General features: G+C 40.3%; 1 protein-coding gene across 3 annotated transcripts in view; it reads right to left on the reverse strand.

The window, feature by feature from the left end:
* The window catches only part of LOC147045486 (connector enhancer of kinase suppressor of ras 3-like), a 34,395-nt gene that overhangs the window by 14,389 nt on the left and 5,407 nt on the right, over positions 1–14,599 (reverse strand). For all 3 annotated transcript variants that reach the window (XM_085931106.1, XM_085931107.1, XM_085931105.1), the window contains exons 2-10: positions 8,253–8,416; positions 5,939–6,141; positions 5,094–5,181; positions 2,912–2,953; positions 2,152–2,271; positions 2,001–2,060; positions 1,484–1,552; positions 1,239–1,385; positions 188–312 (exon numbers count right to left, since the gene is read on the reverse strand). In XM_085931106.1, coding sequence (XP_085787232.1) covers positions 188–312; positions 1,239–1,385; positions 1,484–1,552; positions 2,001–2,060; positions 2,152–2,271; positions 2,912–2,953; positions 5,094–5,181; positions 5,939–6,141; positions 8,253–8,416 — 1,018 coding nt within the window. The remainder of the gene's footprint in view (positions 1–187; positions 313–1,238; positions 1,386–1,483; positions 1,553–2,000; positions 2,061–2,151; positions 2,272–2,911; positions 2,954–5,093; positions 5,182–5,938; positions 6,142–8,252; positions 8,417–14,599) is intronic.

Consider the following 14,599-nt stretch of genomic DNA (forward strand, 5'->3'; position numbering starts at 1 on the left):
TTGCATCAGGATGGTGTTGTGGGAGAAGAGTGGGCTGCACAAAAGTCGAATATTCTGTGGGAAGTGAACGTCAGGCCTCGGTAACTTTTTGGGACGAAGGCTACTAAGAACTAACTTCCATCTTGTGGCATCTGTTTAATACCTCCACTTGTTAAATCAATCAACCGTCCGTGATGAGAACTTTCACCTTGGCGTGTACGGCATTTGAGGGGGAGGCGGGATGTAAAAATCAAGGATCGCCGGTTTCTCCTTTTTGGTTGATCCATTAGCTGAGCTGCCGGGGGGCTGGGTGCGGAACGAACAGGAATTGTTCTGAAAAAGACAAAAAAAAAATAGTCCGTTAATCTGTTTCGACGTATATTAACAATATAGTCATTCTTATCAAAGTGTCTTAAATAGGAATCAACTCAAAAATGTATTTTATCATCTTTTATATTCTTTCAAATAAAAAGTGCACTTAAAGTGCAATAATATTTGGGAAAGATTTCATTGTTACAATATGAAAAGTTGCATGTACAAAATGTCAATCTCAGTATATTTGACTCATTCAGTGTGAAACTTGTGCATGTTTGGATGAACACAGAGCTGATATCCTGGTTAATTCATTTAAAAAAAACATTTTTAGACCAATTAAGTGAAATTGGATAATTCCACGGCACACCCGACAGCACACTGGTTGACAAACACTGCATTAAATCTCCACGTGGCTCCACGACAATACTGCAAAACATTCATTCGAACCTAAAACCATACATAAGACGTGTCTCTGCTTTTCTTGTCGGAGTCAAACATAAACTGAGATGACCAATTCCGATATCCCTGACGACTTGGTAAAACAAGATGCTACGGGCATGTTTACAGTCTTTGTGATGAAAGCCTTTTTGTGCAAAACACGCTTATCTCATTCTCTGACGAAACGAAACTGCGCAATCCGAGAAAGCACCTTGTCACTCAACGTTTGTGAATTTGTGTGTGCTTTCTTGTGTTGTTTTATTTTGATGGGAACATTGCAGCCATTTGTTTTTAATTAACCAGATACAATCTGAACAGACTCCTACACTAGAGCATGGCTGCTTTTATCTCCTGCCATTTATGGCGGAAAACTGGAGCATTGAACTTTTCCGAGAGCCTCCTTCAGACTTGTCTGGGCTTGTTGCTTTGGACTCCTGACTGTAAAAAGCTTATAATTGATAGATAATGACTAGACATGCGTAGGAGGAAGTGTGCTTGTAGCCTACTTGAGGTACAGGAGGCTTCCAGCGCATATTCTTGAGAGGAGTGGGGTTAAAACCCGTTGTTCCTGTGGGTCGCTTCTTTAAGAGGAGGAACACACCTTTGGGATCCTCCCTTAGTTTCAGTACCAGATTTTTCAGCTGCCAACCAACCTACAAATGTTACAGAAACATACGCCGTCTGAGTAACATTTAAGGATAATATGAAATAATGCTGTCTTAAATTCTGTAAAATCAAATAATAATCTTACCACTGTCTGTTGATTGACTTGAATTACTTCGTCACCAGCATGGATCTTCCTGGTCAGGTCAGCAGGGGACTGAAAAATAAAAAATCATTTAGTATATGACTTTTTTTTTTTTTTTCTCCTGCTGCACAGAAATATCGGCCAGTAAAATAGTTCAGATCATGTTTGATGTTTTTATCGATATAATGGTATTTTTACCTTTAACCAATCACATCCAGTTCAAATAAATCGTGAGAAAACACACGACAAACAGGAATGTTGTCGATGATTCAGATCGTGATTCACAATAAGGGCCGCAGGCAAACTGATCCAGTGATACTGGCGCATTAGTCATTGCCTGAATGTGTCATTGTCATTCAACATGTGACTTTTTCAGAGGGGAGGGGGGGGGGTTGTAGTTGTGCAAAAACTAATTGTCATAAGCAGGAACAGTTAGAAACTCAAAAGAGTTGAATGCTTTTAATACTAGAGGTGGGAGATGGAAATGAAAGGAGCTGGAGAGAGAAAGTGTGACACCTACATGTTCCGTGGTTCCGGTGATGACATGTAAGCCATCATATGTCGACTTAATATACATTCCCTAGGAGGAAACAGAAAAATATTAGGCTTTTTATTGTGATGAATAAAATCGGGACATTCTGTATACCAGGATCAGATGAAACTATCCTTACCAGTCCTTCACCCGGTTTGATATTGGCCAGCTGGACTTCCTCCAAGCAGGCGGACTGGCTCATTAGGGGGTCAGAGGTGGTTCTTACAGTCTGATCACAGATGTTGTTCAAAATTTTTGACTGGAAAAGAAAGAAATGACATGATCTCGATGTGCAAAGCCACGGGACACGGTGATGTCCCACTTTGGGGAGTTCTGTCTTAAACGGAGAGGTGACTAAATCCCCTTTATCCTTTAATGTGCTGATTTACCATCAAGCCACCATGAAAGCTGCTTTTGACTCCGTGTATGCCTCCCAAAAAAAAATCCCAAATTAAATCCATGTTTAATCTGAGAATTTCACTAGATGAGTATAAATTCAAAATAATCTCACGCATATTGTTGAGTTTTTTCCCGTTTGACAGTGAAGAGATTGCATGCGTTTAGTGTCTTCATTCAGTATTTTTAAACAACGTGCAAATCTCGACTATATTTTGGACGCTTTGCTCGTGTGAAAGAGCGACAATAAAATACAGGAAGCCAAAAGAGTGTCTCCAAAAGGAAGCATTTAATTGATTGATGGCCTGTTGGCAAGAGGCGCCCCCGCCACTGGCAACCCGTCATTATCCATGCAGAACAATGAACAGAGTGCTGAGATAATACCATACAACGTCAACATAACAAGACAGTTTTAATTCAAACAATCTCTTTAAGTAAAACGTCATCCTTCTTTTATTTATTTGAAATTAGAAGAGAAAGAAAGATACATCCAGGACACTTACTACTTCCAGGATTTTTTCTTCCATCTCATAAACACAGCAGTCCTGTTAGACATACAAAAAAAAAAACAACGACAGATTAGGATCTTGAGCAATAAACGACAGGGTAGAAGGAGAAGCAGTCATAACAAGAGCTGGTCAAAAAATATAGTCAGAATGGAGCGAAATGGAGAACTCCCAAACATAAACAGCAACCCGTACATCAAAATTACACCCCTGCCAAAATTGACAGGAGCTATAATTATATAACTGTAGTGAACTGTGGTTCACTTAACTATTACCGGCATTCTGACGCATTTGGGAACAATGTGCAGGTAACATGGAGAGGGGGGGGGGGGGGGGGCGATGTGCTGATCTGAATCACCTCAAGAAAATGTTCAACTAGTAGTCTTCAGCCTTTTGCTCACCAGGAGTAGCTGTGAATGTCATTTTAGAGAGATATTTTGCTAAGTCAGCTTGGAGTTCGCACGAGAGCGTGCTTTCACCCCAGCTGGACTGCACACAGCTGAGGCAACAGCCTCCCTAGACAACTGTGTCAGCCCTGGTGGTGAAAAGGGACTGTGTTGAAGGGGGTCCACCCTCCTGTGGGGTGAAGAGTGGGGGCAGCTTGTTTACAAAACTGGCTCGTACAGGAAAAGGCTACCACAAAGGAGGCCGTACATCAAAACACAGGTGGAATGCTTCAATTTAAACTTGACAACAAAGAACCCATGTTAACCTGAATCAATCTTTGCAAAATAAAATGGAGAAAAATGATGAATTGCAACATAAAAAATGGTGAAGATAATAGAGCAAAATCATTCTTTTAAAATGTCCTCATGAACGCCAGATTTATGCCCCTTGTAGTCAATAAATGAAAAATGACAATCCCGTGAGTGTGGTGATCCCTCGCGGTTTTGGACTTGACCCCCATAGTCAGAGTGGATCAGATGACTGTGTCTACAGGCTTCTGGGTCTTTGATCTGTCACCAGAACAGATTTGTACGGTTGAGCAACGATGCGGATACAGAGTGGTGGGACGCTGTGGGAATATGTCGGGACTTAACACCAGTTCTAAATAACAACACTTAAGTCATATTGTGTCAATTACATTTTTTGGATTCAACCTTTCAGATGCCGGGACCTTGATGAAAAACTCAATAAAACAAGAACGTTGTCTTTCTTTTGATTCCATATCCTGTGTTGTTCGTTAAAAAAGTGATTCGAAGCAGAATGGCCTCAATTGTCCCTCCAATCAGCAAAACACCATGTGCTTAATATATCAGGAATACTATAGCCAAGATGAGGTTTCCGAGGTTTTTTTTCCTCCATAATTGTCGTGATTTGGGGTTCTTATCACATCTATGACACTGCAATCAAAAGACAAAGTGCTCCAGTAAGTTCTCAGAAGCCATTCTCAGAAATAAAAGAACTCTTGAATGAAGTAAGGGTCAAACTGTTAAGAGGAGGAAATGACAGCTCAAGTAAAGAATATTGCCCTTGTTTTTTTTTTTATTCAATTTAAAATGCTTCACGTTCAAATGGGAATCTTTTTGTTGTAATGTAGTTTGAACAACCTCAATAAATGCACCCTTGCCACACCCTTGGCACACCCTTGGCACAAAAAAAGTGTGGCCCCTTACGATTTGTATTTGCCGTGCTTACACCATAATCTCTCCGATTCACATGGCAGTGTGGGAATTGTACCCCGCCCCCACTTCTCCTCGATGACCATGACGACGCAGCAACAGTAAATCAGCAGAGGTGCCGAAATACCCAACACTAGCTGGGAAATGTGCACCCTGGGAAAGGAATTTATTTTGATACGTTAAGCCTCTTAAAAAACGACACCTAAGGTCTAAGCGTCCACTTTCAAATGCACCTTGACGCTATACCTTCATACAGACAGACATATAGACTAGGCTTAAGAGACACTGTCTGTGTGTCTGGTTATGAACATGTAAAAAAAAAAATCCAACAAATCCTTAAAGAACACAAAGTTTCCAATCATCTGTTGAGACTGTGGGCGGTGGGCTTCTGTCTTGCCTGCCAGACCACATTTCCCATAAGGCTCCTCTCCTTCACTTGATCCTGCATGTCTGTGCCCCCAGGCTGGAAGGTGCTGAGTGTTTTCCACTATTGTGTACATGTCGCTTTCTCAGCGGCTGGCTATGCACCGTGCTGTTGTGCTGACAAGTGTGCAAACCTGTTGAACGGTGGTGGTGAGCTCCAGGCAAAGCTGAATAATCTTGTTCTTGGTGGCTGTGAAGTCACTGATCCCTGTGAGAGGCGTCCTGTCAGCAGACAAACAAAAGAGCAAAAAAAATAATAATTTAAGAGTAGCAATGATATACTGCAATTTGGTACACGGTGCACATTGTACAAGATTTTGGGTGACTGGCAACAATCAAAAACTTGAACTGAAATTCAATTTAAATTGGTGACTTCCTTACAACATGTGGACAAATTTGCAGGGACACAATTACACCCACAGGAAATGAAAATGAAAGAAAATACCAGATGGAGTCCCCACCACCACACACACACTCACTCTGGGAACTTGGGACGTGAGATTTGGGAATCCGTGGGAACTTTTGTAAAGTCAAAGGTCACCTATGTTGGTTGATGCTGATGGGGGCAGTCATAAAGCTCTGTGCTTATCCGACCATGCCTTTTATTTTTTTTCTGTGTAGCTCACTGGAGGTTATCAATACCTCCATTTTACATCAGGTGGCATATTATGAGAGTTTACTTTTTTGATTGCTTGTATTGAAAGAATTGGGCTTCTAGCGACCTTACAACACCATCGGGATTGAAATCAAACAACTCGTGATGTGCTGGTTTCTATACATTGCAATTAGCACTTTACATAATAACCAGGAATGTAATTCTTAGCCTATTTTGAGGTCACCTGGGAACTGATTTAAATAGTGATTTAAAAAAAAATTAAAATGATGCAACCTTTAACCTGTTGCACGATAAATTCCAACGATTCTTGTCCTGTGTGTGAGTATGAGCCCATATTCAGCGGCATGGTGTGAAAACACTTACCGGTCAAGCCAAGCCAGAAGACTCTTTGCAGCACCAATGAGCTCCACCACACACGTGAGAAAGTCATTCGGTGGTTTGCGTGAAGCACTGGCATCGTACACCGGACTCTTTCTGCGATCAGATGTGGCCATGTGGAGACTATTGGCGGCTGCTCTCATCCTCACCACTAGGGCCTTCAAGTTGTCAGTCTCCACCCCACAGTTCTAAAACAGGGAACATATACACAATGACAAACCCATCATTAATAGAAAGCTTATATTTCGACTCTAGAAATTCAGAAATGACTACTTGTATTAAAAGAACCTACATATCGAGATTTTTAAAGCACAGCACCAGCAATATAGTCACTTGTGGGGTGTTGTAACACTGCCAGTAACTCTGTTGTTCAGACTGATGTGCCAGAAGGCTAAACGCAGCACGTGTCAAGCCAATAAAGGAGATCTGCAAGTAGTTAGTGTCTGCTTTTATTTCACTCCCCCTCCCCCCTCCTAGAAACACAATTCTTTTTACTAATGTCAGTGTTCAAGGAATTACTGGGATAGTTTTGTTCGGGACATAATCACTGTGGAAAGCCTGACTCGTGGTGCTGGATTGGCACTGAAATGATTTAGTAAATGTTTGGTGGTCAAATATTATAATGTCATATGGAAGGATGTTAAAAAATAAATAAAAAATGTAGGAATAAATACAAAAATAGAGCATACATACACACACACAAAAATTGGACAGAACGGTAAGTACCCTTCTGTTAATCAAAGGAAAATCCACAGTGGTCACGGAAATAACTTGAATCTGACAAAAGCAATACAAAATAAAAATGTAATAAAAATAAGCAATGATCAGCCATTGGTTTTGAAATGAATCGGTGATGTTTATATGCTATTTTTTTGTGTGCATGGCCCATTTGGACATTCTTGTTGATCTTATATGCGGAAGTTGATGTTTATGTTGACCTAATGATGTGGGAGTTATCTAAACAAACTGAAATAAATATTTCCTTCGAAGTGAGGGATAGCTATCACAACACAACACTTCCTGTCCGTTCCACAGGATTTTACCAGACTGGACAAAAAACTGTGTGTTTTACATAAATAAGATAGAATATGGGATCTAACGAACACGTCCACTGATAATTAAAAATAAAAAACATTAAGAGGGCTTCTGTGGCTCATCGCATGGTTTTATTTCTATTAATGTATGAGTTTGTCTTTTATGCATCACTGGGATGAAGGAACTAGTAAACATTTTGGGAGTCAGCCATTGCAAAAGGCAACAAGGGCCACAGAAGTCCAGTAAAATTAAATAGACTGTTCTTTGTTTGTCGTTTGACAGCAGTGACCGGCCGATAGCTTGTGGGGAAGAGCACCACTGTTTCCTGAGACAGCTGTGGGGGTAGCAGGTTGGCCCATCCATCATTCTGATTAAGGTTGCCCCCCCCCCCCCCCCCCGCAACCAATGTTCTGCTCCATAGATAATGTTGACCAAATTGAACTCAATCATAAGTATGCAGGGGTCCACTGCATTAGAGGAAACGTACAAAAAAGTGTCAGAACAACTTGGAGGGAGGGTGCTCCAGATGTTGGTGGCCTTGTTAGAAGCAATGACCTTGCCTCAATTTCAGCTAATTGAATCGGGGCCACATTTCCTCCCACGTGAATAACCAAAAGCCCATTCTCAAAAACAAACCTCTAACGGCGCAATACTTGAATGAGAAGAGAGAAAAACTTTGAACTAAATACCTTAACTTTACAATAACATAGATTGGTCCATGGAAGCGAACCTGCGTGAGCACATCTCATAGAAAACAGAGCAGCTCTTAAATGATCAAAAAATAAGTTCTTCCATGTGTTTGGGCTATAAGGACCCATCCATAGTGTAAAATGTCTGAGACGAAATAGGATTTTATGTTTTAAAGAACTAGAAGACCCCTTGAACAGAAGTGATAAAGCTATGTTTCCTGGAAAAATGTTACAAGCCCGACATCAGAATGCAAAGACCAATTTTAAAAGGGCATAAAGGGAGAAACTGCCGACATAGCTCAAAACAAATGGACCACAATCTGAGACTTTTATGGGACAGGAAGTGATAAAATTCCAAATCAATTCCATCTGCTGGAAAAGTTACTTCCACGCTCAGTTGGACCGTTTGTAGAGCTGCTTTGATACTAACTAGCACCTAAGTGCATACACACAAGGACGTGAAACATATTCAGTATACGAGGAGAAAGCAAACAGAGTGTGTTGGACAAATGGACCACTTGTGCTTCTTTTTTTTTTTTATTTTAACTATACACTTACCAATGAGTTCTACTCACCAAAGCACAGAGAAGATCAACAGCCTCCAACACCAGTTCCTGATGTCCAATTCTTGCCACACCGAGTTCTTCCAAATCTTGATGCGTGATCTTCAATAACTGCTCTCCACTGATTTTCTCCCTCTCGAAGTTGCTCACGTACTGCTGTAAGCTTTCATCCAAACCTGGAGGCACATGAAAGACACCGGCATATTTATTTAGCTCTGATGGTAGCAAATATGATCAGAAGTATTTGCCACTTTAATTTGCATGTAAAATATGATTTGTGTGCAGCTGGTTGTGTGAGGGTGTGAGTAACAGGTGGGGACAGATAACTTCAAAAGATAAACACACTGCAAACAAAGAAACAGTTGCGACCGCTAAGTCAGTTAGGCTGGTTAAACAATGGACGGCTATATTTGTGCAAGTGTACAGTTTGTCCGTGTGTCCATCTGTGTGCCAATCGCCTGCTGCCGAGTTTAAATAATACATTGACTGCACAACTAAACAGCCAAGCTAACAATCCTTGCATTAAGAAATCCAAACGTCTATAAATAATTGTATTTAAATGTTTGCTTCCGGTAGCTTAACATGAGCCATATACAATATGACAAGAAATGAAAACACACAGATTACTTGTGTGCATGTTTGTAGAACACCATCTTTCTTCCAATGAAAGAGAGTACAGAGAGAGGGCAGCTGCAGATGCATGGCCCTGTGCCCTGTTTCTCGAAAAAGACCCGTCAGCTGTGAGGCACCCTCAGTTACAAGTCCAACCTCACGACACACACATACACACACACAGAGATATTCCTCAATACAAGGCAGGATTTGGTAGCCCAGCTTGAAATTCAAGTCACGAGGAACTTGACTTTTTTCTTTTCCTAAGAACATAAAAGGTGGCAGCAGATCAGTGGGGCCTTATAAAATGTAGCTCGTGAATTTATGAGAGACAGGCCACTAGGTCCACCTTCTTCTCACCGAGACATTTTTCTAACGAGGCGCATCACATTTTATATCTCGTTAACAGTCAGTGTGGGTCAAATGTGGGTAGCGAAGTAGAGGACAGCAGAAGAATGTTAAATGCTGAAATGTGATTAATTGTAAAATAAAATATTCAATAATTCATATGCCTGCAGTATAGACCCACTGACATAAAAGGTCATCGAAAAAAAATTTGAAGTCAGGATTCTCGGATTCTCACATACTTGTGTCAGGATAAGTGTTTTGGTTTTTTTTTAGCTTTCTGCTTGAGCTAAAATGTGTCTATTTATTAAATAGTGAAAAATAACCACACAGGTAAATTGCTAAACAAATTTGTTAGACTACTTTCCAAACTCAGATTTGTTTGCCCCTGTTTAACAACACTGAAAATGACAAAGAACATGATTGGTTCATGTATATCAGCATAAAATGTAAGGAAGTAAGTTTCACTGGTTGGATTCCATGCATGATTAATTTCTCAGATGACCAGTGAGCCAACTCAAATTTGAGTCTGAATTCAGTTTGAAATACTCATGACTTATGAAAACACTAAAACTCTTAAAGTTCAGAGAACTTAAAAGTGCCTGCATTGAAGCAAGTCATGATGCACTGTGACAGGTGGTCGAATAAATTGGTTTGTTATGGTCCGAGTCTGAGCTCAAGTCATCTCAGCTGAATCAAAGGTGAACCAATCGGAGCTTGTTAACCATTACTCTGCACACCCAGCCAAATCCGGTTAGGATCACGAGATGTTTCTCATTCCTTGGCATGCAAATTCCTGAACGCCGCATTAAGGAAGTTTGGGTTTAACCTCTAAATGGTCAGCTGGAAGGGAAAAACACTATGTTACACAAAACAAACTAGGAATAAGAACATAAAGTCACGCTAAATGTAAACACTAAGCCAGCTACCAGGGAGCAAATGAAAACAAATCGTGGTTGAACAAGGTCAATGGGAATTATGTCACATTTCCGTCTACTATCAAACAAAATGCCACAAGGAAAGTCAGCAAACAATGAGACTTGTTACGGGTCACATTGTGTGGCTTTTTTTAGTAGTTAGTTCTCAGGCAGGGTCAAGAACCACGCCAAGAATCTGCATGAAATATTAAATTGACCAAAATGGAACCTGTACATTTGTCAACCAAATTCTGATTCAATTGGAGTTACTAATAAAGAAGATAATCTCGTATTGTCTTGAAGTAAGAGGAAGGGAATGCAGTGTCTGTGTGAAAGCCTTTCAAAAGCTGTGCACGATGAAAGAGCTTTGACAGAGTTTTACGGCCTCTGTGAACCACTTGGCAAACGTCCTCGGACCAAAGCGAGAGGGTGTAACTCCACAACGGAGACATAAACACACACCACCAATGTCAAATACAATCATCTTGATATACAGCTGGGCCCGTATTTACAGCTTCTCAATGTTCAACGATTGAAGGCCAACTGCAGTAACTCATTAAATGTGTGGCACTTATTAAGCTCAATTTAAAATGATTTTCTTTTGGGATTTGCTGTTATCATTTTATTGCTACTATTCTGTTTCCTTTAATCATGTTTTCTGCATGTTCATGTGCAACAATCGTTTCTCATTTTTCCCCTAGTAGGGCTTTTTGAGTTTTTCCTTGCCCTTTTGGGAGGCCAAGATCAGGGGATGCTTTGAGAATAATTGTCAATTGATTGTCTATGTGAAGCCCTTTGAGACCGCTTGTGATTTAGGGCTATACAAATCAACTTGACTTGACTTAACTTGACTTAACAACTATCACTGGAGGTTTGAGAAAGAAGCTAATTTTATTCGCAGCACTGGTTACTGTATGTCTACAACAGGTTGTGTAATGTACATGTGTATTTTCCTCTGAGTGGCATAATTATGGGTAGCTTAGAAAGCACTTGGCGAAGATAGTCCAGTCTGGACTCTGGAAGTGGGACTACAGTATACCCCAAGGGAGGCCGTCAAAACCCGCAGCAAACTTACTGGCTGTGTAAGCAAACATTTCTGGTAACATAAACAGCAAAACATTCCTCCTTCCCAATGTCTGTGCTATTCTTGTCCCAATCTCAGTAGTTCCCATCAGCAATATATTTTGTAGAATAATAATAGTGTGATGTCTTGTGTATGTCATTGATGTACATGGTAAATAATTTGGGACCCAACATTGATCCTTGTGGAACCCCACAAACAATCAATGGAAGGTGGTTAGTGTTCTCCCATTTTTACAAACTGCTTTTTGTAACTCTTAATCCACTAGAATAAGTCCTTTAATTTCAAATTTTTCTAATTTAGTCAACAGTCAGTCGGAGGTTAGCCACAGATTCAAACATTTGTGCTGTGAGGCTAACCAATCAATTACTTTATTTGAATTAAGATATCATTACTTCAGTAAACATACTTTTGGTAATGTGTCGTGAGATTTTTCGACAGGCCTTGGGAAAGGCGCAGAGACAAAAGAATGAACAGCCTTTCACTTTCTATAGAAAAATGAGGTACTAAGCGGCTTCCAGCAGATCTCTCCCATCTTTCAACCACTCCCTTTGCTCCCATTGGGAGCGGTAGCCACTCTCTAACGCACACAAACAAACATGCACGAATATCCCCAACTGGGGTGGCCAGTGGGAACATGACTGGGTGTACAATAGCAAAGCCACTGTAACGCTGCTGTTTTTATTTGTCAGCCAGCCCCCTGAACCTGCAGGGAACGGTCAGGAATTTGACTCATTGTTCCCCATTGAGCAGCACCATTGTGGGAATTCACAGCACTCGGGCACAATGGACTCTGGTTGGACCAGGCTGCGCTGTAATTAGAAAGAAAAAGCTTGTCTGTGCAACTGCAAAGCTATCTTCGAAAGCATGACTTAACAGAACAACAAAGCCTGTATAGACACCGGGCTGGTCCTTACAATGGGAACTGGGAAAAAGAGATCTACATTTCGGCATTTTGCGTCTTTTGTTGTGAGTTTGCTATACGACCAACTGTGTGATTAAAATTGTTTGGAGGATATGCATTTGAGATGTATTGGAGCTGCTGGAACATTTTCTTCAATTCACTGACAAATTCAATTGTGATCATCCTGGCTTTCACTCTTTGCCCAACAAGAGTGTTTTACCTCATGTACCAAAGTGAAAATAAAATCGACATCGCTGGTGACAGATTCAGTGTGTGAAAAAGAGCGACTGGGGGCTAGTCTAGGACTTGATGGATGATGATTGATGAGACAAGAGGGGGTTAAAGTTCACAGGCTTGCCAGGGTTGTGTGTGGTGTATCAACAAGAGTGAGTGTACCGAGTTAATCCACAGCTGCTCAGATTTTCTTAAAACATAGAATTTGAAGTGAAGAAAAATGCTTTTAAGTTGCTGTGTCATTCTGACACAAAATTTGTTTTCATTATGAAACATTCATATAAGTTTATAAATGTTTGATACAATTACTTTTGATGTAGTCAAATCAGTGTTGACTGACATCTCAATATGTGTCCTGGGATAACTAGAGCAGCACTGCGTATGAGGGTGTTCCATAAATCACCAACAACACAAGGACACTGACCCATTTAGGAATGTTCAACTGTCTCTGATAAATTAAGGCCATTTTTAGCTATCGCCTCTTTCATATTGCTGCTGCAGCATTTCATCCATATGCCTGATCCCATGCGGCAAAAATAAATTTCCTCAATGTTCCAAATCAGCTGATGGGTTTGCAAACAATGTATGTTTGCTGTACGGAAGAGCGACTGATAACCAAATAAAGCATCTGAAACACAAAAGATGCAAATCTGGTCTTGCTACCGTTTCTTGTTCATTTTAATAATTATCTGCACAGTTGAGAAGGCTAGAAAATAACAGTAAAGGGCAATCAAACGGCAAAAAGAAAATGTGCTAACTGCACACACACTAAACTAAAGACTTGAGCATTGAGTTAACGGTTTAATCACTTCACACAGTAACATTTAGACGGCAAAAAGATTCAGATGAAAATGAACTATAAATGTCCCAGTGTGAAAAGTTGCTTTGGCTGTAATCAAAAACACATGAAATTTTTATCCACATTTGAAAGAGGCTTACTTAAATCCTGAAGATATGGCTTCTCCTAATTTGACTTGACTTTAACAAGAGCCTATCATACAAACACTAAATGTTTACAAACATAGCTAATCTTTGCATCCATTGCGTATCAAATTTTATGGCTTCAATGCTTTAGTCGAACTGATTACATATGAACATATTTGTATAATCCAAGTCCTTTCTGGAGAAGATCCACCTTAACAATGTAAGAAAACAAAACAGATGATCAAAATAGCAGACGTGGGCATCTTACAATGACCCAATTGTCTAGTAAAGACACAAAACGAACACATACTTTTGAATAACGCAAAGTATGAAATCCATGAGTGACTACAGGCTAAGGGTTGTGTCTGTGTGTTTTAGTGATTCTGCTTTCTCTGATGTCAAGGGCATGGGTGAGTCATCATCTGTGAAAGACAAGGATGAGTGACTTGTTACCTGCAGGCCAGGATGGGCATCTGCAAGTACACGCACGCACACAACACTGTTGCACTGTGGTATTTAACTGCTCATTCTAATTAAAGACAACAAAGACATATGCACACAATTAAATCCCTCTGTATAAAAACACCCCCCCCCCCACACACACACACACACACCTATTTCAGATAATGTGTGTTTGTACTCTTGCCAACACCTGCTGTCTGTTTCCCCCCTACAGCTATGACACTTAACGAAAGAGCCAATCGGGTTCGTGTTGACTGATAGCAGTTAAAACAGGGCTGTGCATACACAGTGAGAGGATGGGGGGGGCAGGTGACTGAGTTTGCTAGAGTATATGGACCAAACAAAAGAGAAGGTAAACATCACTGGCAGCCACCTGTGATATGAGTCGTGAAAACAAGCATTGGATCTTAGAAGAACTAGGCTACGGGATCAAGTTTGACCTGCATTAGAATTTTTACTTTGGTTAACTGTCATGACAATGTTCAGTGATAGGAGAATTTTATCATAAAATAATGAACAGATTTATTTGTTGTACTAAAGCCCTGCAAGTGAGCAACTTGAAGTTTCATGCTCAAAACATGCATCCATTCGTTCAGACTATAGGGGCCATGGTTATGGTTGGCCTTAAGGCTGACTTAAGAGACCTTCGGTACAATGAAGGGGAGAAAAAAACAAAACATTCAAGTTCCATCTATGTCAGCACACACGATGTACATGAAGCGTGATAATCAGCAGAGAGCAATATCTTTTTCCCAACATGTGATTAAAATGGATCAGAAATAGTTTCTCTGTAAATCAGTAGAAAAAGTAGAGTATTAAATTGTATGTTATATGAAGAGGATGATTTAAACAAAAAAAAAAAACAGTGCAAACAGCAGAA

This window comes from Syngnathus leptorhynchus, chromosome 15 (genome assembly GCF_054491065.1).
Source record: "Syngnathus leptorhynchus isolate UIUO chromosome 15, UIUO_Slep, whole genome shotgun sequence".
NCBI lineage: Eukaryota > Metazoa > Chordata > Actinopteri > Syngnathiformes > Syngnathidae > Syngnathus > Syngnathus leptorhynchus.